This window comes from Meriones unguiculatus, chromosome 6 (assembly GCF_030254825.1).
Source record: "Meriones unguiculatus strain TT.TT164.6M chromosome 6, Bangor_MerUng_6.1, whole genome shotgun sequence".
NCBI lineage: Eukaryota > Metazoa > Chordata > Mammalia > Rodentia > Muridae > Meriones > Meriones unguiculatus.
In genome coordinates, this window is record NC_083354.1 from 25,234,211 (window position 1) to 25,258,623 (window position 24,413).

The window sequence follows — 24,413 nt, forward strand, 5'->3', positions numbered from 1 at the left end:
TGGTTTTTTGGTTTGTTTTGTTTTGTTTTTTGGTCTGGTGGTGGAGGTGGGGGTTTCCATTATGTCCCTAATTCACCGGCTTCCTGACACAACAGTCCGCCCAGACTGGCAGAGCGGGTGAAATTTCTTCTCAGGAAACAACTTACCTTACAAAGTGTTGTACTTTTAAATTAAAAAACTAAAAACTCGATGCAAGCATACAGCAAGGGGCAAGCAAGAATTTAAGAGCAGTCAAATATACAAATAAAATGTAAATAACAGGAAAGTGTAAATAAATAGCAAATCTAGGAAAAGAAACAAAGGTCAAAACAAGAATAATTTCCTGGCTCTTTGTTAATTACAAGACCATTTGTGTGTTACTTAAATAATCATTAATTTCTCATTTACACTTACCCTACCTTCCTTCCTACCCCGTGGCTATCATTGTCCTTTTTTCACCTCCCCTCCCTCTCTGCTCTTGTGTTTCTCACCATCAGAAAATGTGTGTGGCTTGAAATTTGGCATCTTTACCTCACTGTGTGGAGGAGGCTTCAGCCAGTCCTTTTAATTGGATGAGGCCTTATGCCATTCCAGCTCCTCCACAGTGGGTGGAAGAGGAAGAAAGGAAAGAAAGGAAAAAAGCGCTGTGTGACTTTGGGTGACTTGTTTCCTCCTCCCTCACAGGACTCGCCGGTCCTTCCGCTTGGAGAGTTCTCGGAGCCATTCGTACATTTCATCACTCAGTGGTGAGCCCGTTTGCAAACCCGTCATGCCCTCAATGTAAATGATACATGCCATTAACTCCGAGGCTCTCCGAGACCTTGTGACTCTCCCTGCTTCCTTTTGGAGATAGGAGGGACTTCAGGGCCTTGGGCAGCTGGAGCAACAAAGCCAAGAAATTGTTTAAATTATGTAAATGTTATTTACACAAAGGGTTGTGAACATATTTCAGAGGTGCCCCATCTCAATAAAGTACTGAGAAGGGGCTTCCTCCAACACAGGCACTGTTGACATCCTCTTTGATTTTTCTTCCCAAGAAATACATAATTTTATAGCCTCTATTGATAGACATAGGATGCTTTTTTTTTTAATGTAACCTCAAGTTACCCATATAACTGCCTATTACCTAGCAAAGTAGTTTATTAATTCACCTGAGTCTCAGTAAATAACTTGTCTTCGGGTGGATTGTAAACACAATTTAGTCACATCTCACTGAAGTTTGATGTTGCAGAGACCTTCATTAAGTCCTCTCAATCCAGAGGAACAGACCTTGGATTTTGAAGCCTCCTGGCAAGGCCTTATCATTTTACCCTGAAGAAACAAACAGTTTTCAGCCCAGGTTTCTTGTCCAGCTTTCTGCCTTTTCCTCCTCACAGGACACATCTTTCTTTTATTAGCCCTTTCACCATCTCCCCAATCCCGCTGGACCTCTGTGGTGTGGCCTCGGGAGGCCAGTTGCTCCACTGCCCTCTGGCTCACCCCAGAATGGGGAATTACCCCAGAGACAAGAGGCAATTAGGGACATTGGAATGGTGAGCTCCAGAGCAAGAGGCAGCACACACTAAACATATGAAACTTTCTCGGAGCTGCCTGTCTCCTCTCCCTCCTTTACCCTTCTGGCAAGGTGCACAAGCCACCCCCGCCAGGAAAAGCCTTTACTCTGAGGGTGACAGGCTGGTGCGGGCCACAGCGTAGAGTCCTTGCTCAACTGGAATGGCTGTGCACTGTCCCCTCCCCCGCATGATCCATCTGATGGTTACACAAAAGTGAAACCAAGACATATTCCTTAATATAAATGTCAAGCTTTATCACCTTTTTGACTGAGTGTAATATGTTACCTCTTAATGAAAATGTCTTGTACGGTTTATATTCTACCGGAAAAAATGAGGAAGAAAATTTCCCCCAGTTCTAAAAATTGTAATTGTTTCTATTTACTTAAAATACATCATATTCTGCAGCTTTTGAAAACTGTTTTTATTCCAGAAATCTTTTGTTTCCAAAGCATGCCATAGTGAGAGGAAATTCTATTAATTAAACACTGGGCCCATGAGCTCTTGAAGCTCATTAAAACTGTTTGTTAGACCCCTGTCCAGAAACCGATTAACCTCTTATTTTCTGATTTATGTAATTTCTGAGAACACTCTGAAGTACATCGTGCCCCACTTTATGCAAAAACTGAGGAACGAACTGCAGCTCCAGGCTGCCTGGAGCCCTGGCTTTGGGCATCACAGAGAGAGCTTAGATTCCGACGTCTGTGTGGTTTCTGTGTGGTCTGAGACCAGCCTGGAGGAGGAGTGGGCAGCCAGGGAGAACAGTGCATGAGGCTTTACCATCGCCCTACCCAAAGCATTAATTGGCTGTTATATAAAAGTTTTATGGAGACAGGGGGAGGGATAACCTGTGTTGAAATCTCCACAGATGTCAGCCGCAACAGAAGCGATCGTGGGTAATAGCCTTGTTTTCCCAAGAGATACAGCTACTTGGAATGTCAGCTCAGGACTGTTACCAACTCCAGTGCAGACAGCTTGAGTCACTAGTTAATGGATGCAGCAGTTGAGAGGTGCATATGGTTATTTATAGGGGAAGCAAATGTCCTCAGTGTCATTAATGCTTCTTAGCTATGGTTCTTGTTTACCAAATCTCTCTATTAAAAAAAAAAAAAAGGTATCGTCAGCAAATACAGCAATCTCTTTTCATGACTTCATTTCACAAGTGCTCTAAGTTTAAAACAAACATGGCCACAGGTAGGCAGCCTCCTTCGGTCACCTCTGTACCATTTGTGGTCCTTCATCACATAGCTAAGTACGTGCAGCTGCCTATAACTAACTATAACCATAGGAGGGAAGACCAGGAACAGTTTTCATGAGCAGTGTGGTTCTTTAAGGGGCTTAGATAAACTTAACTGTCGTATAGCTGAGAAATGAATTATTAGCATGCATTTTAACTAAAATAAATGCAAGTCAAGAGGGTGTGTAAGGAGCCATCTGTTGGTCTTGTAGTATTATTTACACTTCTGACCTTTATTTATAGCTTGGCTTTGAGTGCTGGAACCAAGGAGTGCTTTCTCATGTGACTTTATTGTCACCATTCTCTTTTCCTTCTTATCCCAGTGAGCAAATAGAAACATACTGTCCCCTGGATTTAGGATTGATAAGTTGACACCTGAGTCAGGGAGAGAATATTGCTGCTCTTTCCACGATGATTTCAAAAACAGAATTACAGGGGTAATGGGGTGGTTCCATGGATAAGAACACTTGCTGGTCTCCAGAGGATCTGAATTCAGTTCCCCACACCCACGTGGTGGTTCCCAAACACCTGTAACTCCAGTACCAGAGGATCTGACACCATCTTTTGACACCTCTGGCCTCAGGCATGCACATGCTACATATACATACATGCAAGCAAAGCACGGCCATAAAGTAAAATAGATAGATCTTTAAAGAATAAAATTACAATAAACTTATCTTTATTTCAACCCTAACTTTAATGAAAGACTGATTCAGGGCCCCCGAAGCCTGACCCAAGGCCAGCATGAGAGCAGGGATGTGTGTTGGTACTTAGGACAAGCATTGAGTTGACGGATTTTGCAAACTTCCAAACTCCAAGAGAAACCCGGGTAGAAATTAACAGGAAAAAAAATACATTTATATACAGATATAAATCAAGGTCTTTTGTCTTCCTACTACAGCATGAGGAAACAGCCCAAAGAAAGACCAGCGCCTGAGGAACTGATGGTGAGTGAATCTTCTTAGGTGCAGTAGAGTTCTCCAACACTGTGTCTGCGTGAAATTCACAGCCAAGTCCAGCCTGAGGGGCATGTGGGTCATTTGTGGAGCACTTGCCCGCCACGCTCAGAGCCCTGGGAGCCGCCGACAGCACCTGCTAGCCTAGCGTGACGGCACACCTGTGATCGTGGCCTTTGGGAGGTAGAAGCGGGAGGAGCAGAAGTGAACAGTAGTCTCAGCTGCACAACGATTATGAGGCCAGCCCATGACACACAAGTCTGTTCCTAATCCCATCCTTCCTAAAACTAGGACATTTCAAAAATCCACAGCCTGGAAAGTCAACTCTATTTACCTTATTGGGTTTTTTCTTTTCTCTCCATGCTGGAGGCTGAACCCAGGCCCTCGTGCATAGGAGTCAAGCCCTCCCCTCCTGACATGTCTCCAGCCCAGGGTAGGGATTTCTGAAGCTCAGACCCTGGGGCTTAAGTTTCATCTTGAAAAACCCAGCATTTGAAGCTTCATGCAGAACTCTCTTCATCTGCTTCGTTCGAGGCGTGTTTGCCGGAGCTGCCTTTGAGAAGAAGTTCAGGCAGGTAGTGGGCGACAGCATGAGAAGTTCGGAGGGCGGAGTGCAGTCCTCCAGGGAATCCTGAATGTAGAGTGGAATTCTCTTGGGTTCAGGTAGAACACAAGGAGATGAGTTCAGTGTGAATCTTTGGTCCTTCCGCAACAGATCCTGCTCGGTGGCTGGTGCTGTGTCCCAGCTCCGGGCAAACTTGCTTTGATTGCAGATGGCAGACTTTATCAAGCCGGGAAAGGAAGAGGTGCGCCCTTTCAGTTCCAAAGGGCCCTTGGTTTACTACAGATTGTTGATTTGACAGTTCGGAGTTGTTAGGATGGCAGCGGGGCGGAGCATTAGTAACTCTGTCTGACGCTGCCATCACCAGGTGACGACAGCCAACCTCAGCCTTTTAAGCGACGCGCAGCTTACACATCTTGCCTCGGAGGGTTTTGTTCTTTGGATGTCCTTCTAAGCACCCAGCATCTGTGTACTGTAGAGTCTGTCGGCACATAACCCATGATCCCTTTGGTATCACCTGCAGGTTCATTTCCCTCATGTCACCCTGCTCTAGGTCTCGCTTTTCTTAAAAGCTTCAAGTTAAAACATCATCCCCAAAATGTTTGCAATTTGTGACTGTGGGTTTCCTGTCTAGACTAAAGGTAGGGGCAAAAGGTTTGGATTTGGCTTGCCGTTTAAGTGGTTTGGGGGCTTTGTTGTTTGTTGGTTATTGGGTTTTGTTTGTTTGCTCTCTGATGGTTTGGGAGTTCTTGCAGTTAGTCACAATTGAGAAAGCGTGGAGCAGGTTCTAGAAATGGAGACCCATTTACCTGGTCATTATTGTGCTATGGCTGGATAGCTCAGCTGTTAAGCAAAGAAGCGGGCTTTCATAAAACAGACATCTGTGTGCATGTGCCTGTTTGACGATGAGGTGAGCTCATCGTCAATAATTCTAGCCAGCAGGGTACCGGAAAGGGCTGTACCTGGGCTGTGTCAGCCATGGGGCCCACAGAATTATCATGTATAAATAAAACACCTGCAGGTCATGTGTGCACTCACAAGAGCATGTGGATGTCTGTGTGCAGAAGGAACACCCCAAGGAAGGGAATACAAGTCATAAAAATAAGGCGAAAGGGCGGCACTTACCTCCCTAGTCCCTCAGGTGTGCTGTCCTATATTTTTAATTAACAAATATATATTATTAGAAAATAACCAAAGAAAAACATAGTCACAGGAAGCACCATTTTGTACTTAATTTTCTCCTCAGCAGTACTCACTGTCTTTTGATGGCATTTATGCCCAGAGCAGAAGGGAAGCACACCCCGTATTGGTGACGAGGTAACAGCACTGGGGTGGTGGCTGCAGCGGCCAGGATGATGGAGGCCTACCTGTCTGCTTTTGCCTAAGCAAAAACTGGACCTAGTCGGAAGTTATAAAGATGACGGGCTGCCCCCGTCTTGAGCCTAAGTCACATCCAGGTGATCCAGTCCTAAGAGACCATTTCTTTATCCCTTCCAACATACAATGGCTTTAATTTTTTCCTTTACTCTCCCTATCTGCAGCCTATTTGGTGCTACTCGTATCTGAAGCCTGAGCCTCCTCTGGAATAGAAGCACTGTAGAGACCATTTGTCACTGTAGGTGGGGACCTGTTCCTTTTGGGGAAAAGAGAGAGAGCAATTTATCTCCCAAGTACAATAATTCTAGCCAGCAGGATACCGGAAAGGGCTGTACCTGGGCTGTGTCAGCCATGGGGCCCACAGAATTATCAAAATCTTCTCTATGTCTCAGGAAGAAAATCAAAGATGAAGTCTGTGGGTATATGCAAGTTACCAGTTCACCATTTGGAAACCCTCATGAACTCCAAGTGGGGCTGTGACTGCGAATACACATGGTCCCACCTAAACAACTCTGAGTGCCAGATAGGTGGGCGAGATCACGCGGACCGAGCACCTGGCCGTGCACGGAGCAGCATCAGACTGTCTCTGTATTTGGTAGAATGACCCAGATGCCCAATACCAGGCTCTAAAACCATTGTCCATGTCATTCTGAGATTAAATGTGAAGCTCAAGGTTAAATTCTTAAGAGCATTAAGATCTCAGGTTCAGAGTACATTACCGTGTATGTACAGGGTACGAAATTCTACTCTCTGTTGCTCTCTGCCGCTGTTTTTATGTCCTAAGTACAAGTCTTGGGAAGCTGGGCCAAGGGATGTTTACAATGCCTGCATGCTAAGGGCAGTACACTAGCACCGTTTTCTGGTAGACAGGACTTATGCTAACTTACACTAGTCTCATTACTTCCTGCCTGTAACCCTGGCTCTCAGGACATGGCTCAGCAGTTAGAGTGTGTACTGCTCTTGCAGAAGACCCAGGGCAATTCCCAACCTAATATCAGGCAGCTCACAACTGCCTATAACTCCAGAGACCAGGGATCCAACACCCTCTAGCCTCTTGTAGGCAAATTCACAGTATATACATAGATGGGTGGGTAGGTAGGAAGATAGACAGACAGATAGATAGTGGAGAGACAGCTCAGCAGTTAAGAGTGCACTGCTACTCTTCCAAAGGACCCAGGTTCAATTCCCAGCATCTACATGGTGAGCCACAACTATCTGTAACTCCAGTTCTAGGGGACCCAATGCCCCTTTTTCTGACATCTGAGGGCACCAGGCATGAAAATAGTACACAAACCTTTCCACTCAGGAAAAACACTCATACACATATTTTTTTTTAATTTAATAAAATAAATCTTTTTGAAAGAAAGAAAAGAAAAGGTGCCGGGCGATGGTGCAGCGAGTAAAGTGCTCCTATGTTAGTGGGAGTACTTGAACTCAGATCCCTAGCACCGTATAAAAAACAGCCAGGAGATAACTAGCCAGCCAGACTAGCTAAAAAAGGAGAGCTTTAGGTGAGAGACACCGTCTAAAGGAAAAAGGTGGAGTGTGACCGAGCAGGACATCTGATGTCCTTCTCTGGCCCCCACATCATGCACAGGTATAAATACACCATATGCAAATAAATTTTAAAAGCAAGGCTTGGCTTGTACCTACAGTCCCAGTCCTGGAGTGGGAAACAGGAGGCCCCTAGGAGAGGCTTTGGCAGCCCGTCTAATCAGTGAGCTCTGGGTTCAGTGAGAGACCCTGTCTTATAAAACAGGACAGAAAGTGAGGACAGCATCAGATGTCCACCTCTGGCCTCTACAAGTCAGGCACATTCACACTCGTGCACATAATGCACAAATAGTAATATACTCGAAGTTTTCATCATTAACACCCTTATCCTCTTACGAGCTCACAGAACCTGGCAAACAATCAAAAGAAGACTGCTGTGAGCAGAGCTCTGTGCCTGGCCCAGCAGCTGCTTTAAGGGACAGTGAACCACGTAGGGAGAATCTTGCAAGGGAGAGAGCAGGTGCCAGCTAGCCAGAATGAAGTAGCAGTTTTAAAGGAGCAGCAAAAGATCTGTGTGGCCTGCCAGGGTGGTCAGAGCAAATGCTGTGAGGGGAGGGGTGTGTGAAAGCGCCTCTGATTGACATGTAGTAATTTTCAAGGGGTCATTCTAGGCAAAAAGACAGAACAGGCAAAACACTCATGTGTGTGCACACCACACCTTTTGTAGAGCAGTGGAAGCTTTTAGTGTGGTGGTTCTCAGCCTGTAGGTCAAACCTCTTTGGGAGTCAAATGATCCTTTCGTAGGGGTCACCTAAGACCATCAGAAAACACAGGTATTTATGTTACATTCGTAACAATAGCAAATTGCAGTTAAGAAGTAGCAACAAAAATAACTTTATAGTTGAGCACCATCACCACAACATACTAAAGGGTCACAGTGTTGGGAAGGTTGAGCACCCTCATCTAATGCCTGCTGGGATGGAAGCCCTTTGACGTGGGCCTGAGAGAATTACAAACCTACAAAGGTGGAGTTCAGTTGGGCAGTGTATTTCCAGCTGGTGATACTAGAGAGATTCACCTTCTGCAGAAGGGCCTCCAGTGTTGGCCTACAAACCGCCTCCACGTCGAGGCAGCATACACCCCTGTCTGTGTAGACCCTCGTCCTTGAGTAGATGCTTCTGCAGTGCACTTCCTGTTAACTGCAGGATTTCTTCAGCCATCAAGAGCCTAATAAACCCCAAGAGCTTTAAACCCCAGGAAGTAGAGCCAACCACGCAGACAGCCGGGAGCTTTTAGCATGCTGGTGTGCCAGGCTTCGAGCTCACCAACCCAGCAGCTCTGCTCCTCGAATCTTGACTCCACAATTGAAGAACCAAATGGTGCTGCCTGAGCCTTGTGCCAGGAAATCTTGACAGTTGAGACTTAGGCAGTGGGGCCACATCAGCTTTTGCCAGTCAAAAAGATGGGTGAGGCTTGAGGGGGGGCAGACAACACTGCAAAGGCAGTAATTCTTACATCATGGCAGAGGTCAGCTTAGAAGAGACAAAATATTACATGAGATCCTTAAACTCGGCACAGAGAAGCACTTGAGGTGGGAGTTCTAGTCTTCTTTTGCTATTCAAATTCTATGTTTAAGTGTTTAGGAAGCTAGGATTTGGAAAGTTGCCGTGTAGACAGTCTGCTTCTGCAAACCACGAAGAGCTGCGTCTGAGGCAGTGTCTCCCTTTAGGTTCCTTGGTGGTGAGGGCTTGACAGGGACCTGAGCCACAGCCCTTCACTGTGTCACCTCAAAGGAATGACCCTCCACGTGTGCATTGTCACCTGCAAAGCCAGAAGTGCTGGATCAGGCTTGACCAGGGAAATCTGTGAGGACCTGAAGTTACATGCAAAATCCTGTGTGCATGTGCAGATTTGCATGGGTTTTTTTTGTTTGTTTGTTTTTTGTTTTGTTTTGTTTTGTTTTTTTCATGAAAAGAGGAATTCATAGTTGTCACCAGTTTTTCAAAGGGACCGTGACCCTCAGTGATTGTTCAGCTCCCAGGCTACCTTCCCATTCTGCTCTTTCCAGGTTCCTGTCAGGGCCAGACAAGCAGCTCAGGAGGAGGCAGTCACTCCTAGGGAGGATGCTTGCTGGGTGTGGGGGAGGGAGAGGAAGTGTCCTCCCAGTGGGCTCCCACCAGCTGTCAGGCAACCCTTTAACCTCCCAGCCTGTCCCCAATGTGGGTCATAGCTCAGGAGCAGGCGGGTGAGGGCCACAGGCACCCACACAGCTACAGTCTGGGCATCCTTCTAAGCATTCAGAGCATCTCTCGGAGCTTCCCATGTCTAAGCTCTATTTAATGGAATCTATGCATAGTAAGTAATCAGGTCAGAAGAAAGCAGCATCCCGGTTTGAGATCAATCGCTGGCTAATACTTTATCGAGGCCACTTTATTATCTCATGCTGATCTGAACCCATTCTCCTCCTCCTTTGCAGCACACACTTCGGCTGTGGGAAAAGTACAGATCCCATACATATTAAAAACATATACCCATTCTATCTGTATGTAAATGCGTGAGGCACAGCTGGATATTGCAGAGGAGTTTGATTTACTAATAGTTATTATCTGTTCTCCCCGTTCAGTGAGAGAGAAGCTCAGAAAAACAAGCTGGCACAGAAATTGTCTTTATGCTATTACTATCCTGCTTTGGTAACTGTTTAAAAACATGGGTTGTCTCTGTAGGTTCTAATGAAGCCTGCTATTCTGTGCATTTCCCTGTGTGTTCCTGTGCGAGCCAGAACAAGGCATCCTGGGCTGCCATTCCCTTCCCCCGCCCCGTTTGGTTTTTCTGCTCCTGAGAAGCAACCTGGGGCTCAGTTTGTGGTTGGAATTTCACAATGCATTTAGGAACCACATAAATAGTGGGACTGGATATACAAGAAGCAGGGGTGGGCCTTAGGGGAGGGTGTTCAGCCATAATCACAACAGGATTTTGGATGTTTGCTCCCTCCACCTGATGCCAGCTGCTAACATAAAGGCCTCTCATTTCTCCATGAAGGCTCCGTGTATGAGAGGTAGGAATGTTTGGGGGTTAATAAACACCAAACTGCTCCAGAGGAAAAAACCTGTTTAAACATTTAATTACTTGCAAAAAGATGTTAACTTGTTTAACTCCTCTAAATTAAATTGTCACTGGTAGCTTTTCTGTTTGCCTGAACCTGATTGTAATTACATCTTCAGATACTTTGTTTGGTTATTCTAATTAATCAAAGTGTATGATAAATCAGATATCTACACAGCCTCTTTCGGAGAGGGAAGGGGTGCAAGGCTAGAGTTTTGGCCCCTCCTACCCTCAAATCCCAGCATAACTTTAAGGTTGCACAAGTGAACATAGACCTTCTGATCACTGTGAAAGGCAAAGTGCTCTTGGCAAAGTAAGATCATTTCTAGCCCACTATCTCAGGAGCAAGAAAGGCCAAAAGGAAAGGGGTTGACCAGGGTTTTATGGAGGTGGGTAAAGAGTGTTGAGAAAGAACAGAGGGAGAGGCTCTTGTCGCTGAGGCTGGGAGGGAGTCTGTGGGGAGATACATAGCTCTCTGATGGCCCAGGGCCCAGCCTGTCCAGCATCGCCACCACGTCATAGTGAAAAGGCTGAAGGCCAGAAAAGGCGCAGTCCCCTGGGTGCTCAAACTCCCATGAAAGTGAAAGCCATTTGCTACATCTGTTATGTCCCTTTCTCTTCATCCTCCTCCCCTTCCACCTCCTTCTTGTCTTCCTCCTCCTCCCCCTTCTTTGAGGTCCTCCTCAACCCCAATCTCAGAATTACAGACTTGTAAGCCTGCCAACATGTCTGCCACATACAACCTGTTTTTAAAATGTTCCTGAACATCTGGCTCATTCTTACAGACTTCATTTTTGCTTGGGTTCTATAATTTGCCTATACACTCATTAGCTATGGCACCAAGATTTATACAGAAGTCCTGGCCAGGTGCCCCTTCAAGCACAAAAGTCCTTTTTAGATGGTGGTGGCTCCTCACAGGGTCCAACTGATAAGCATGCCATCCTTTTCCTTTTCCTCAGTTCCAAAGGCCATTAGAGTAATGTTTGTGTTTGCTTATGCTTAGGAATCCTCTAGCAAAGCTCATGTTAGCACTCTAACTGCATGTAATGCCAGAGTCTCCGTCTGAGTGCTTGAGACTGAGCTAAACCAGTCGGCTTTAAGCTGACCTTCTGACGCCGCGTCAGCACTTCAGCCAGACTCTGGATTATAGCCGAAGCCAACAGGCTTTGTTCCTCCTCAGACGTGACCGCTTCCTCTCTTGATGAGACTATAAAGGATAAATGTGTATGTATGTACGTGTGAGTACATATGTGTGTGTGCATGTGTGTGTATGTATGTATGTTTCTTTGTGTGTATATGTGTTTTATGTGTACACATGGCAAGATATAGATGAAAAAGGCCTAGCCTTGGTCATGGTGATCTGACAGCTTATTTCTAGATAGGAGAGCTTTCCCCAGTCCTTCAACTTGGATCCCTCTCTCCCTTTTGATGGCATGTATTTGTTTGTTTGTTTGTTTGTTGTATTGCAAGCGTCGTGACACACATTTGGAAGTCAGAGGACAACTTTTCAGGGATCACATCTCTCCACATGGATCCTCAGGTCAGGCTTGGCAGCACCTTAACCACTGAGCCTTGATAGACAGCTCCCTGGCCCCAAGTCCGATCTGTTGTTTCAGCTGTGACGTTCCTGTGTAGGACTGCAGTGTTTGAATGTGAACATCAGTTCATTATGTCTTATGGAGCGCTCACCTTCGCAGCAGCCCCTTTCAGGGCACAGTGAAGTGCTTCGGTCCTAGCCCATGAGGAGAGGGCTTAGTTCAGGTGCAGCAGGTGGGGCGGTTGGCCTCCTGTTCCCTTCATGTCAGATTCACAGGGGGCTGAGGGGGCTGCATCCTGCGTCCCCTAGGGGTGCAGAGGTTCCTGCAGCTGTGGTGGTCCAGCTGGGAAGGCAGCCTTCTTCCTTCCTAGGGTCTCCATCCTCCTCCTGCAGCATTACCCCTGGCTCACCCCAACTCTGAGCAGCATCTTTCCAGAGCCAGTCAGTGTGTGCAGAGTCAACCCCCCCCCAGCCCATCAGAACCATCCGAGAGGTTTTGAATGAGAAATGTGTGGTTTTAGCTAGACTGAGCATCTCCAACCCTGTGGTCAGGGAACAGATATATTTTGTTGTGTTGTGTTGTGTTGTGTTGTTTGTTTTACAGTCCTCTGGGTGATTAGAAATGGCAGCCAGAGGGAGAGTTCATGGCTTAACAATACCCAAATTTTTTTTTTCCAACTAGATTGTAAGTTTGCTGAAGGAAGAACATGATCTCATAATTCAATGCCTATTTGGGGCCTTGCCTCTCAATCAGGCTAAACACTATTGATCATTTTTTTTCATGCACCATTTTTGCTAGTCCAATCAGTAAACACTGCTCGGCAGGAACAGCTGCAGACAAACAGTAAAAGTCCCCTGAAGAAGCTCACCCAAGGATGGGTGGAGCCTTGAAAGTCATGACACACACTCTGTAAGCTAGGGCACCCATTCAAATGCACATGGTCTGAATAAAACTTTTTGTTTGACTCCCTCCTGGGAGAGCTAATCCAGGTTCAGTCAGCTTTCTAGGACATGACTATGTTCACAGGATGATAGTCAAAGAATTTCACAAACTGGGCAGCCTGGCCATCAACAGCAGAGCGATCGTTATTGTCTCAGTCCTGCCCTGGATTGGGAAGAGCCTGGAGTGCTAGGCCCGGAGTGCTAGGCCTGTGCTGCTCCACACCACTGTCGTCTGTCCACTGGAGAGCTCACCTCCAACCGTTCATTCCAAAAAGACCAAGCCTTGGCCCAGAGGAGACCTCCGGGTTGGTACCCTCTTGTCCTGATGAAATAATAGCAGGAGACCCCAAGGTCTCCATCAGTCAGCACACCAGATGCCCACTGCCCTTGTGCTCCAGTGCTTCTGGGTTCAGCGGTCAGGTTGCCGAAGCCCAGCAGCCGTTAGCTGGGGAAGGTACAAAAGGACCTGGAAGCCTGTCCCCAGGACTCAGGAATGGCTGTTGAAGGTAAAAGCAAAGGTTTTTTTCCCTGTGAGAACACACTGATAAATAGATGCAATTCTTATCAATTATTAATGCGTCTAACCAGGAATGTCAGGGGCTGAGGGAAAAAAATATGAGAAGCCTCCTGTTTACAGTTGTAGCCAGCTGGATTTGTTTAATGGGTTGTTTGCTTTTTAATTTGTAGCAGTTTTGAGCAGGACCTTTGGGACTGGCAGTCTGTAGTTTCAGATACAGTTATGGGGTGCTAAACCTGCCTGCAGATCATTTGAGGTTCACAGGCCATTTAGAGACTACAGAAAGGCAGCGCAGACATTTGGGCCTTCCGTCCTCTATTTAATTTTCAAGATTCGAATTAAACATCAAGCCCTGGTCTACCGAGAGACATTTGCTGGAGTGTGGACTAGTTTCTTCCCTGTATCCTTCTTTACCGCTCCTGTCCTCGCTCCCCGTAAATGGTCACTGATTCTGAAGTTGGAGAATAGGAACCCTGCATTTATTCAAGCAAAGGTTCCCCTGGCACAAATAAAAATGGAATTTTCAAACGTAACCCGATTACCTCTTAATTGTGCACCAATAGCCTGCGTTTGTCTTGGCTTTCTCAGAGGCTTCAGTGCAACCTGCATCTCTGTGTAAAGTTGCGGGGGAGGGGGACTCAATTAATAGCAGGACTTTCTAATTGTGGGATCGGTGTGGAGTTGACAAAAATTTGTATAAATAGGGTACATTTTTCCACTTAAGAGGGCTGTGCTGAGACATTTTTTAATTGGATTTTCATGGTGATTGACAGCATTTGATTATGACAGTAACTTTATTTGGCTGGAATGCTTTAGCCTCTTGTTCAGATTTCCCATCAAAGCTCCTTTTCATCGTCTCAATCCCCGGCGGAGCAGCAGTCATTGTGGAGGAGCCTTTTAGCACCTTTGTTGTCACGCTCCCTGGCGATGATTGGGCCCAGCTGGTAGCAGATAGGAAAATGGGCCTTTCACAAAGAGGCTGCTCTCCCGCCTCTGCGCCTTCAATAATTTTAAGAGCCCCCCAAACCTGTTGAGGATTAGAAGTAGCTTTAGATGTGAAATGAGTGTTAAGTATTAGTAATCGGGAGATTAGGGCCCCAGGGACCAAGAGAGATAAACAACCGCAATTAAGGCAAATCTGCCGATGTAAACAAAATTTAGCAAAAGCAGATGCCCTCGCCATTTTGGGGATTGATTTGAGGGCACCAAGGAATCGATTTTTGTCTTGTTTACATTTGCAGACCCCTGTGATATATTGGAAGGCTAAATATTTCATACTGCCTGATTTTAGTTAATTTTTTTCCAGCGCCTCACAGTAGGCGCCTCTCTTCTCACAGTGACCAGGCCTGAGTTTATTCGGCATTCACAGGGAGCAGCTAATTGTCTATGAAGGGCCCCCGTGTTTAAATGGGCTTGACAGGAATTTAAATTTTGTTTCAATCAACCCCTGTGCTCACAGCCTGCTCCAGTTTCTAATTTTTAAATTAAACATGATTTTTTTTTTCAAGCCATAGCCTTGCCTCTGGAATGATCTCCCTCTAGCTTTCGGAAGGCAGACAAGCAACCCTAGAAGCTGGCAGATGCTGGAACCGTCCTTCTCCAGAGCAGCTCCGGCCTGTCAGGAGGTCTGCAGAGCCTGGGCTGGGCTCCTGAAAAGTAGGATAAACTGAGGCAGGCGTGGCAGGCTTTCAGGCCCGGCAAAGGTATGGCCTCCTGCACTGCTTACCGGCTATTTCCTAAGCTTTCTCTGCTGTGGAGAGGCAGAGAGAGAATTTCAGTGAGCACTCACTGGTGTCTTGAGCCCCACCTCAGCACAGAGTCCCACACAGCTGCGGGAAGGGGCGTCCTGTGGACCCCGGGTCCAGTCAGCCTGCAGCGCAGTGGGAGAGGTGAGGATAAATCAGCCACACGTGATGGAACTGGTAGGGACAGCCAGCCCTTCCTTCTCCCCTTCCCTTGCCTCAGCACCCCTGCCCCGCAGTTCTGGCAGTCTCTGGGCGCCTGGCGCTGCCCTGTGCTCTGCTACGCGGTGAGCTCTTCCCACTGAGCCACCATCATTCAGCCGCTGCTGCCCTCCCGGCCTGCTGCTGCCCTCCCGGCCCTGCTGTGGGAAGGTAGCTTTCTCTAGCACGTTCCCCTTCCCACAGCTGTAGGAATCTTGTAATAGTAATAAACTAGATATAGTTCCTAGAGGACAGACGATCAGGTTCCATTTATCTCCCTCTTTGTTTCTAGCCTGGACTGAGTGAGACCAACACTTGGCAAATGGCTACTGCATTGAAAGAATAGGAATTGATTTGATGGGTAAAGTGAGTTCTGAGAGAAGGAAGGGTTCCCCTCATCCCTGGGTATCTTGGAGACTGTGAAGGGGGGGTAGAGGGAAGGATGTCGTCTCTAAGTACATTCATCCATATCTGTGCACAAATGTGGATCCTGAGGGAAAGTCCCCACTCCAAGAGCCACACTGGCCAATTTTACCTTAGTTTAGCTTCTCAGAACCAGCTTGACAGACAAAAAAGTAATGACTGACAGAACTCGTGACTGATGCATTCAGAAAGAATTCTGATTTAGTATGTGTGTGATGACTTTAAAATTATGTGTGTATTTACTGGCATAGGCTTGCAGCCATTTAAGAAGCTGAGATGAAAGGTTCTCAGGAGCCCATGAGTTTGAGATAGCCACCTGGACACAGAGACGCTGGCTTATAAAAACAAAACCTGAAAGAGAAATTATTCCAAGCCAGCGACATCTTTTAAGAACGAGAGCTAGAATTCTCGCACATCAGTATCTCCTTTTCCGTCAGATGGATACTGTGGCTTACTTTTCCGCCTAAAGCAGGCTCAGGGAGGATCACTACTCTCCCGGGAGTCCCGCCCTGTGCTGAGTCCTACATCGGAGCTGTGTCTGCGGCCTCTGCGTAGTAGACGGGTTGTTACTGTCGTTTTGAGGAGTTCAGCCGAATGACTGCTCCAGAGTCTGAAGAAGACTGAAGCTAGTGCCCGTGCGGCCCTGGCATGCTTTGCCCAGCTCTCTGCCGCAGTCCTATCGCATTCCGCATCTGCAGGGCCTGACTGAGAGAGCGCAGCTGAGGCCTGCTTGAAATCAGAGCCTTAATACAGACAACGCAACAAGCTGGTTGGAACAATCAACCAGCTGCTTTCACCAGGTCTGCTAAGTGCTTATCCAAAGGAAGCCATGAGCACTTTAAGGTTTTACTGTTCATCAGCTTTGGCAAGCTGTGCCAAAAACGGAGGGCAGAGTTTGCCCTGCTAGTTCTCTGGTCACAACTTTCCCACTCTCTGGGTCCCAGTCACCGTTAGAGAAATAATTAGTTTTCCTCTGGGAGAGGCTGCCATGACCCAGCCATCTTCACTCGGCACATGCTATGTGCAGATACAGATTAGAGTTTGGGTGGTGGACAGGTGGGCTCGGCATCACTTCCTAAACCCAGCCACCGAGCAAAGGAATCCAGCCTGAGAGCCATGCTCGAAGCATCAAAACTTCTCCGTGGAGGAAGCTACTTGTTAGCTTTCACCGGGATGTGGTACTGGCCTTGTGTCCGTGTCCTGAAGAGAGGGAACAAGCAGCCGCAAGCCAGCCACTTGAGTTGCCCTGCTGTAAGAGAGGTCAGAGGGCTGAGACCAGCCACTGTGTCCTCTGCAGCTGTCCCAGTAAAGGCCCCAAAGAGCTCCTCAATAGTCTCTGCTTAATACATGATTTAAAAACAAAAATTCTGTAGATCTGGGCAAGGCATGCACACCTGGGATCCTAGCACTTAAAATGGAGGCAGAGATGGCTGGAACTCCAGGTCACTGCAACAACCTAGTGAGTCCCAGACCAGCTTGGGGTACATAAGACCCTGTTGATGCCAGGTGTAGTAAGAGCTTTGAGAGGCTTGTGAACAAAGACTGAGGTCACTCCGAATAGAGAGAGGAGAGCAGGCCACGTCTGAGTATTCCCCTCTTGTTCATGAGCCAAGCACCCCGGTGAGCCAGAGTCTGGACCTCCAAAGCAGGGTTCCGAGTACAGGCACCACCTCTAGAGAACGGGGGGCCGGGGGGAGCCCCTGCTGTTCACTTAGCTCATGCCTTTACCTGTGAAATGGGAGAGGTGGCGCCTGTCTAGCAAGCACAAGGCCCTAGGTTCGATTCCCAGCACAGCATAAGCCAAGTGTGGCAGTGCAGCCTATAATCCCAGGACTCAGGCAACAGAGGCAGAAGGATCAAAGAGTTCAAAGTTCTTCACGGTTATATAGCAAGTTCATGGCTAGCCTGAGCTACGTGAGAACGTGTCGTCATCATCATCTTTAATGGAAATGGTAATGCCCATGTCACAGGGTTCCATTTTGCTGTGAACTTCCAGCAGAAGATAGAGTTTCTGAAAATATGTCTATAAACTGCTAATTGCTTGATGTGTGGAGGTCTTACTCATACAGCCTGCTTGGGTTATGATTTTTACATCTAAGATTCCTGAGCATCTCCAGTTTGTAGCTTCTTGGACTTAGAACAAATACAGGTGTGTGGGACATTTGCAGTTAAGGACCACTGGTTCGGTGGTCTCCCTGGTGGGCACTGGTGTGCCGTTGCTCCCACCCCTCACCCCCCACCCCCATCGGGAATCTTGACTCTTTTCGTGTCTGTTCCTGTCTGCACTGGGATGTAATGAGCCTGTGCTTGGAGGACAAGGCCAAGAGCAGCAGTGAAGTGTATGTCAGGGTGTGTGAATGTTGCTATGGTTCAGAGAGAACACCAGAGCTGCCAGCATCCTCAGACCGGCTAAAGCACATTGGTGATATCTGGAGAACTAGAACAAGCCAAGATCTCCCTTCTTCAGGGGTGTATGACATCAAGGTGGTATGATAACCCTATTAAGACACTTGTGTTTGTTTGCTTGCTTGCTTGTTTTTGTCTTGAGGCAGGGTATTGCACTAGCCTGGGCTTAACACCTCAGAGATCTATCTGCCTGTATCCTGCCTCCCCGGCATTGGGGTCACAAGCATATGTGACACATCCAATCCTATTCTGGGGATGGAGTGCATGTCCTCTCGCTCCTGCAACAAGCCCTTGACCAACTGAGCAATCTCCCTAGCCAAAATGTCATTTTAGATGAGGATAGATAGATAGATAGATAGGTAGATAGACAGACAGACAGATAGACAGACAGATAGAGGTATATATGATAATGGAGATATATTACTTGCCTGTAAGTATATATTGCATAGCCTGCAAGTGCTCAGTGAATGGTAGCCACCCATCATTGCCATCACCCTTGCCGTTAGAGAAGTGAGGAGAAGGGGTCAGAGATGAGATGACAGTGAGGACCCCACCTTGGACAAAGTAAAGAGAGCCTTGGAAATGTGTTGTTTAACTTCAGCTGGCCTGGAGCGAGCCCACCCAGAGCGAAGCAGGATGCTGGTTGGTTATTCACCAGAGGGGTGGCTGGACAGACAGGTAGCCAGCAAGAGGGACATAGGGCTGAGCTCCGCTGGCTGGAGTGGAAGAGCTGGGTTCTAACCCAAAACTGATCATGGAGCAAAAACTGTCCTAACCTGCTAGTTCTTTCCAAAAATCTCTTGAAGGTCTCTAACCGAGACAACCAAAAACAGAGCTGGAAGCCCAGAGCCTCCTGGCTGCCTGCCATTTGTCTCCCTGTTTTCCCGTGTCCTTTCCTTCTGTCAGGGAACATCATTACTATGCTAATCTTGCTGGCCGTCATTTTAACACTGACCCCTGCTAACCTGCCTTTGCAATTGCAGGGACTGTGTTTGACTTCTCTAAAAGTAACCTTAAATTGTAGTCTTGTAAGAATTCCAAAGCTGTACCCTTCACTCCTTCATCTAATGAGGTTATGACCAAATGCTCATTATAATTGCTTTAGACTCCTTTTAATTTTCAAGCTTATTAATCATAAGAAGAGTTATTTAAAATTGCATAAATTAATCTTAGATTAAAAGCCCATCAAAGCCTGGAAACAATTAAGAATAAGTAGGATTTCCCTGGGGCAGCAAGTTTTATTTTAATATTGTAGTCAGGTGGATATCAGAACCTTGAAGTATGGTAGTGATTAATGTATGCAAAATTTAAATGAGATTTTTTTTAAATGGCAAGTCTAAATCACTTATTGACCTAACTGTAGGCTTTAGCCGAATTGCCTGTCATATGTTGAAACTGTTTACTAATCAACATTTTAATTACCGAGTGTGCTGGCAGACCCTAGGACAAACAAAATCCAGCATTTCAGATTGTTGTCACCAAGTCTGTTGCCCAAAAATATAAGGAAGATGGGAAGGTGGAGGGATGAGGAGACAGCTTAACATGGCAGGGCCTCCAGCCACACTTTCCTGCCTAACGCTGTGCTGGGTGTCCTAAGAACTGTCTGCCCAAACACTGGGCAGTCCTGGGCCCCTGGGTCTTCTCCTGTGTATGTTACACAGATAGATGTTTCCAGAAAGAAATCTGATTGTACTCCAGCCAAAGTCAGGGCCCTGGCCTTGCCAGTTTCCATGTCCTCTCTCCTCTGTCACTGCCTGGGGGTCCAGGAGGAGTCAGGGAAGCTGCTGTGAGTCAGGAAGAGCCCTGCTGTAAATGTCAGGTCTGGTGAAGGGTGTTCAGGAGGAGGGTGTAGAAGGGACTGCGTCCTCTGGAGATGGGTGTTTCCATCTTTCTGGAAAGGATCCTTGGGACCAACTCACCATTGATGTTTTGTGAAAATTCAGTCCAGGTCAGGAAGAAAGAGAACGTGCTCAGCACAGGAAATGGGAAGTTCCCAGGTGTGCTTTCCAAAACTAGATTGTAAACTGCTGTTACTGACCTAGTACACCAAGAAGCCAGGCTCTTCCTCCTGCAGGACCTGCCCACCGCATCCCAGAGCTAACCACCAGTGCAAATCATCAGAGTTGAATTCTTCCATTCTTCCCTTTGCTCTTGGGTTACACATGTTTTCTAGATGCTTCTACATCACACGAAAGTCCTCATTCTTAATGTGCATGTGGTATTCCATAGCGTGTGTGTGCCGTGGCTGTTTAACCAGAACTCTGTCTTAGAGCATGCTAGCTGATTCTGTGTTTGTGCTGTTAAGACCATGACTCTCAGGCTGCTAAGATGGCTCCGTGGGTACAGGCGATTGTTGCCAAGCCAGACTACCTGAGTCCAGTTACTGGAACCCACATGGTATAAGGAGAAAACCAACTCCAGCAGGTCATCCTCTGAGCTCTGCACCCATGCTGTGGCGCATGCACATATGCGTACATACATGCATACATTCATACACATATTTAATTTTTCTAAGATAAAAACTACATATATATTTAATATATATATGTTAAAGCTGGATATGTGAAGCCAATTTCCTTACCTCATCTGATGTAAATTTGCCATCTGATCAGCGGTAAAATGTGTCTGTTGTTTGGCATTTCTTTTATTAAATGAGAATGAATGGTTTTGTTTTGTTTTGAGTATTTGTTGGCCAGTTTTTTTTGTTGTTGTTGTTGTTGGTTGGTTTATTTTATTTGTTTTTACATCATCTGCCATTCCTCTGCTTGGCTGTGTTACCTTCTTTAATACTTCTTGAATTCCTTGACATGGCAGACTGGAAAATGAGAGGATGGACACGCAGTTGCCAAAGCACCTTCCCACCTCTTGGGTACTTTTCACACTTCAGAGGTGTCCTCTGCTCTACACCTTGCTGAGCCAGCACTGAGGCTGTGTAGCCACTAGCTGGGGTACACCACAGCAACGCGGTCATTTTCTTCTCTCTTTGTTCAGTGTGTAACTTCCTTTTGTCAAAGAGCAGGCTTTGAAATTGCAAGGCAGAGCTGGGACTGAACTTGTTTTAAAGCTGCCTGTAGACATCAGGAATATTTATTTTCTCTATTTGTTTTAAGCCCGGGAAGGCTGTGTGGTTTCCTCAACACTGTCCTGATGGAGCCCTGACCAGCAAGCGTGCAATGCCCCTAGCCCTAATGTGCCATTAATGATAGGTTAATGTACAGTATAATGTTTTTGGGACTATGGGTTCATTACACTTCTGAGTGTGAGGTCTTTCCACAGAGCGCCCAAGGTCCCATTGCATTATATCATGCAATAAAAATACCCTTTTCATATCACACACTAATAAACTGTATTTGAAATGCTGTCTGAGGGCACTGACGTCTTGTCTGTAGGCTGTTGGTGAGTGCAACAGTTGGATTCCTTTTTTCTATTTTGTGCTTCTCTTACATGGGCTGCTGAGCCTAGGAGAAGTCCATGTGGCGTTGTTTTCCATGAAGAACAAGTTGGTTCTTCGGGCTGAGGCCCTGGGGGCAGGGCTGCACCTGAAATGATGATGAGCCTTTATACCCGGAAAGCAGTCTCAGGCCTCCCTACCCTTCCTGCTACCACTGAGGTGCTTCAGAAGTGAGGCCTCTTGGTGTCACGCTGCAGCGTGGCCTGGACCGTTTGCACTGACTTTGCATCTCCCTGTGATGGAGTGGGGGACTGTTCCCGTGTGTTACAGTAGACAGTGTTCACGGAGCAAAGCAGGTGGGAGGTGTCCCAGGGGACCGGACCCCCGCTGGCTGTTCCCTGCTTCCTCAAGCAGCCCTGATGTCATTTAGACAGTGGTGGGCCCGTGTAAGCACCCCTCTAATGGGGCCCCCTCGTGGATCATTTAGCTGCCATCAGAAATGGTTTTGAAGGTTGGGCTCTTTGGAGATTTTCCTGTAGTGACCTGAGCGGCCAGGGAATCAAGGATGAGGCAAAGGCGAGGGTGCCAGACAGCCTCGCCGCACCTTTGCTGACACTGTCTCTGGGGAAGTCCTTTCTTCCCTAGCTTGTAGGACGTGGAGCAGGAGTGTGGGGAACTGAGAAGCTGAGGTTAGAGCCAGCCAACGAGATTTGTGCCTGGAGCACAACTATCACTACCTCAAAGTGTAGGAGCTCTGCCTGTAAAAGAATTTAGCTTTCAGTTATTTAATTTATTTTCATTTTTGTTTTGTGTTTGTCTGTCTGTTTTTAGCTACATAACTCAGGAGCTCCTTTTGTGTCCCAGGCTGGCTTCAGACCCCTTCTCCCTCCACCTCTAAGTGCTGACGTCACAGGCGTGCACCTCTGTCAGCTTTCTGATAGGGCCTTTGGATATCACATGGGCCCCAACCTGCTTTAAGTCATGTGCTGCTGCTGCTGCTGCTGCATTCGCTGTGTTAGAACAAAATGCACAGCTTTGGAGCCTGTCCTTCAAGTCCCACCCTGGCCAAGTCACTTGCCAAGCCCGAGCCTAGTTTTCTGACTGAGGGACCAGAGTAGAGCAGTGCGGTTAGTGACTCCCTGGGGAGCTGTGAGAGTGAACTGGACTCCACTTGGTTGACTGAACACCTGCCCAGGTGCACTGCCTCTGAACCGCCTCTACAAAGCATGGTCAGGCCATGCTGTCCCTGAATAGCTACCCCAGAGCAAAGGCAGGACTGACAGGATGACTCCGGGCCTGATGACCTGGCTTCAGTCTCTGGGACACGAGATTGACAGAGAAAACTGACTCTTGCAAGTTGACCTCTGATGTTCACTCACATACTTGGTGTAGCATGGGTACACATGCTCACAGACACAATAAACAAATAAATAAATAATACAACTGTTCTGGAAAAGCCTCTCCCAGGCCCCCTGGCCACAAGGGAGCATGCTGTGGCTGCTGGTGGACAGTCCTGCAGAGCCTCCCACCTCCCCTAGACAGCAGTGCAAGCAGAGCACAGGCAGGGTGTGGACTCACCTGTCTGGGTAGAGGAGGTGGGACCTGTGGGGACCTCTGTGTTCTAGAACGATGGCAAAGGACTTCCACCATGGAAAGCAGCTTGAGATTAGAGGAACTATGCTGAAGAGCTGACAGTCTGGGGAGCAGAGAGGGTAGTGTAACAAGGAGGGAGCTGAGACCCTCCCACGCCCTCCACAAAGCCTTCCATGGGGGCCTGGCAAGTCTCCTCCTTGACTGTCAAGAGAAAAATATCTAGACTTCAAGGACAGTTTGATTTTTTTAACCTTTGTTTTCAGATGTGGAGTCTTTGAAACACTTAGGTAAACCTCTCAGGGGTTAAATCTGTCTTTGGGGCTACCAAGACTTGAAAAATGTTACCCTGTATCAAGAAAACCAGAAGTGACAAGTTCATTTAAAAAGCCTGGTTTGTCATTGTTTATCTAATTTTCAGAGTTGACACAGAAAATTAAAGCAGCTGACACTCACTCTCCAAGCCTCTCTGGCTCATTTCCCTGGCCCTCTCTACCTGACCTTGCTGCCGCAAAATGCTCCGAAGCCAAAATAGAAAACTTCACACTGAGTTTCTGAGCTGTTCTGCAGTCGTTCCAAGATTATGTCATAGGGTGTCATCCCTGGTGTTATTAAAAAGCACGATGAGGTTATAAATCTACTGAGCAATGTGTATTTTCCCCCAACCTTGGGCATAAATCTTAGAGGAAACCAAACTCCTCAGAGGAAGCCAGGAGCAGCCTGGGCCCTAAGTGCCCCGTGTGCCTTTACTGAACCTATAGGCAGGGAGGATCAGTCTCTCTGCGCCTGTGACGTCACACATTGCTTCCTAGAGACGGCTCCAGAAAGGCCATGGACAAAGTGATATCTTTTGCTGTGCTTAAGATTTCTGTTCCAACATCCGGTGGCAGCAGCGACTTCAGTGTTGCTGGTGAATATGTGTTACACCACAGGAAGCCACCAGCCAACGAACTAAGGCACATTCTGTATAGACTCAAGGAAAAAAAGAAGTGGGGAGGGGAGGAGGGAACGAATGAAAAGAAAAAATGAGAAACTCCATGTCAGAGATTTGACACACATGTCACAACTTCTTTCCTTTTAAACAGACTCCACACACCTGGTCTTCCAGACTTGTCTTTTCTATTCTTTAATTCTTTGGATAATTCTTGCCAGTGAGCCTTGCTGGGGTCCTCCTCTGTTAGCCTTCTAGGGACATGCACCCATAGGTGGTTGACCCCAAACCAGTGTTTCGGTTTCATTCTCGAGTGGTCTTGCTGACAGGTGCTGCTTCGCAGTTCTGGTCCTGGCCTCCTTTCTGAACTGTGCTTCTTCTGTCCTTTTGTATTTGGCCATTTCTTTTGTGTTTGAGATTGAAGAAGGAGAGGCCAAACTTGTTAAAATTAAGCCCCCAGGTGGCACAGTGAGTTA

General features: G+C 47.0%; 1 protein-coding gene across 31 annotated transcripts in view; it reads left to right on the forward strand.

The window, feature by feature from the left end:
- The window catches only part of Map2k5 (mitogen-activated protein kinase kinase 5), a 222,029-nt gene that overhangs the window by 185,829 nt on the left and 11,787 nt on the right, over nucleotides 1–24,413 (forward strand). For 19 of the 31 annotated variants that reach the window (XM_060384939.1, XM_060384937.1, XM_060384938.1 and 16 more), the window contains 2 exons: nucleotides 664–725; nucleotides 3,668–3,713. The exons of 5 other annotated variants lie outside the window; for them this stretch is intronic. In XM_060384939.1, the coding sequence (XP_060240922.1) occupies nucleotides 664–725; nucleotides 3,668–3,713 (108 nt within the window). The remainder of the gene's footprint in view (nucleotides 1–663; nucleotides 726–3,667; nucleotides 3,714–24,413) is intronic. 7 more of the 31 variants (XM_060384956.1, XM_060384955.1, XM_060384958.1 and 4 more) reach the window with 1 other exon arrangement.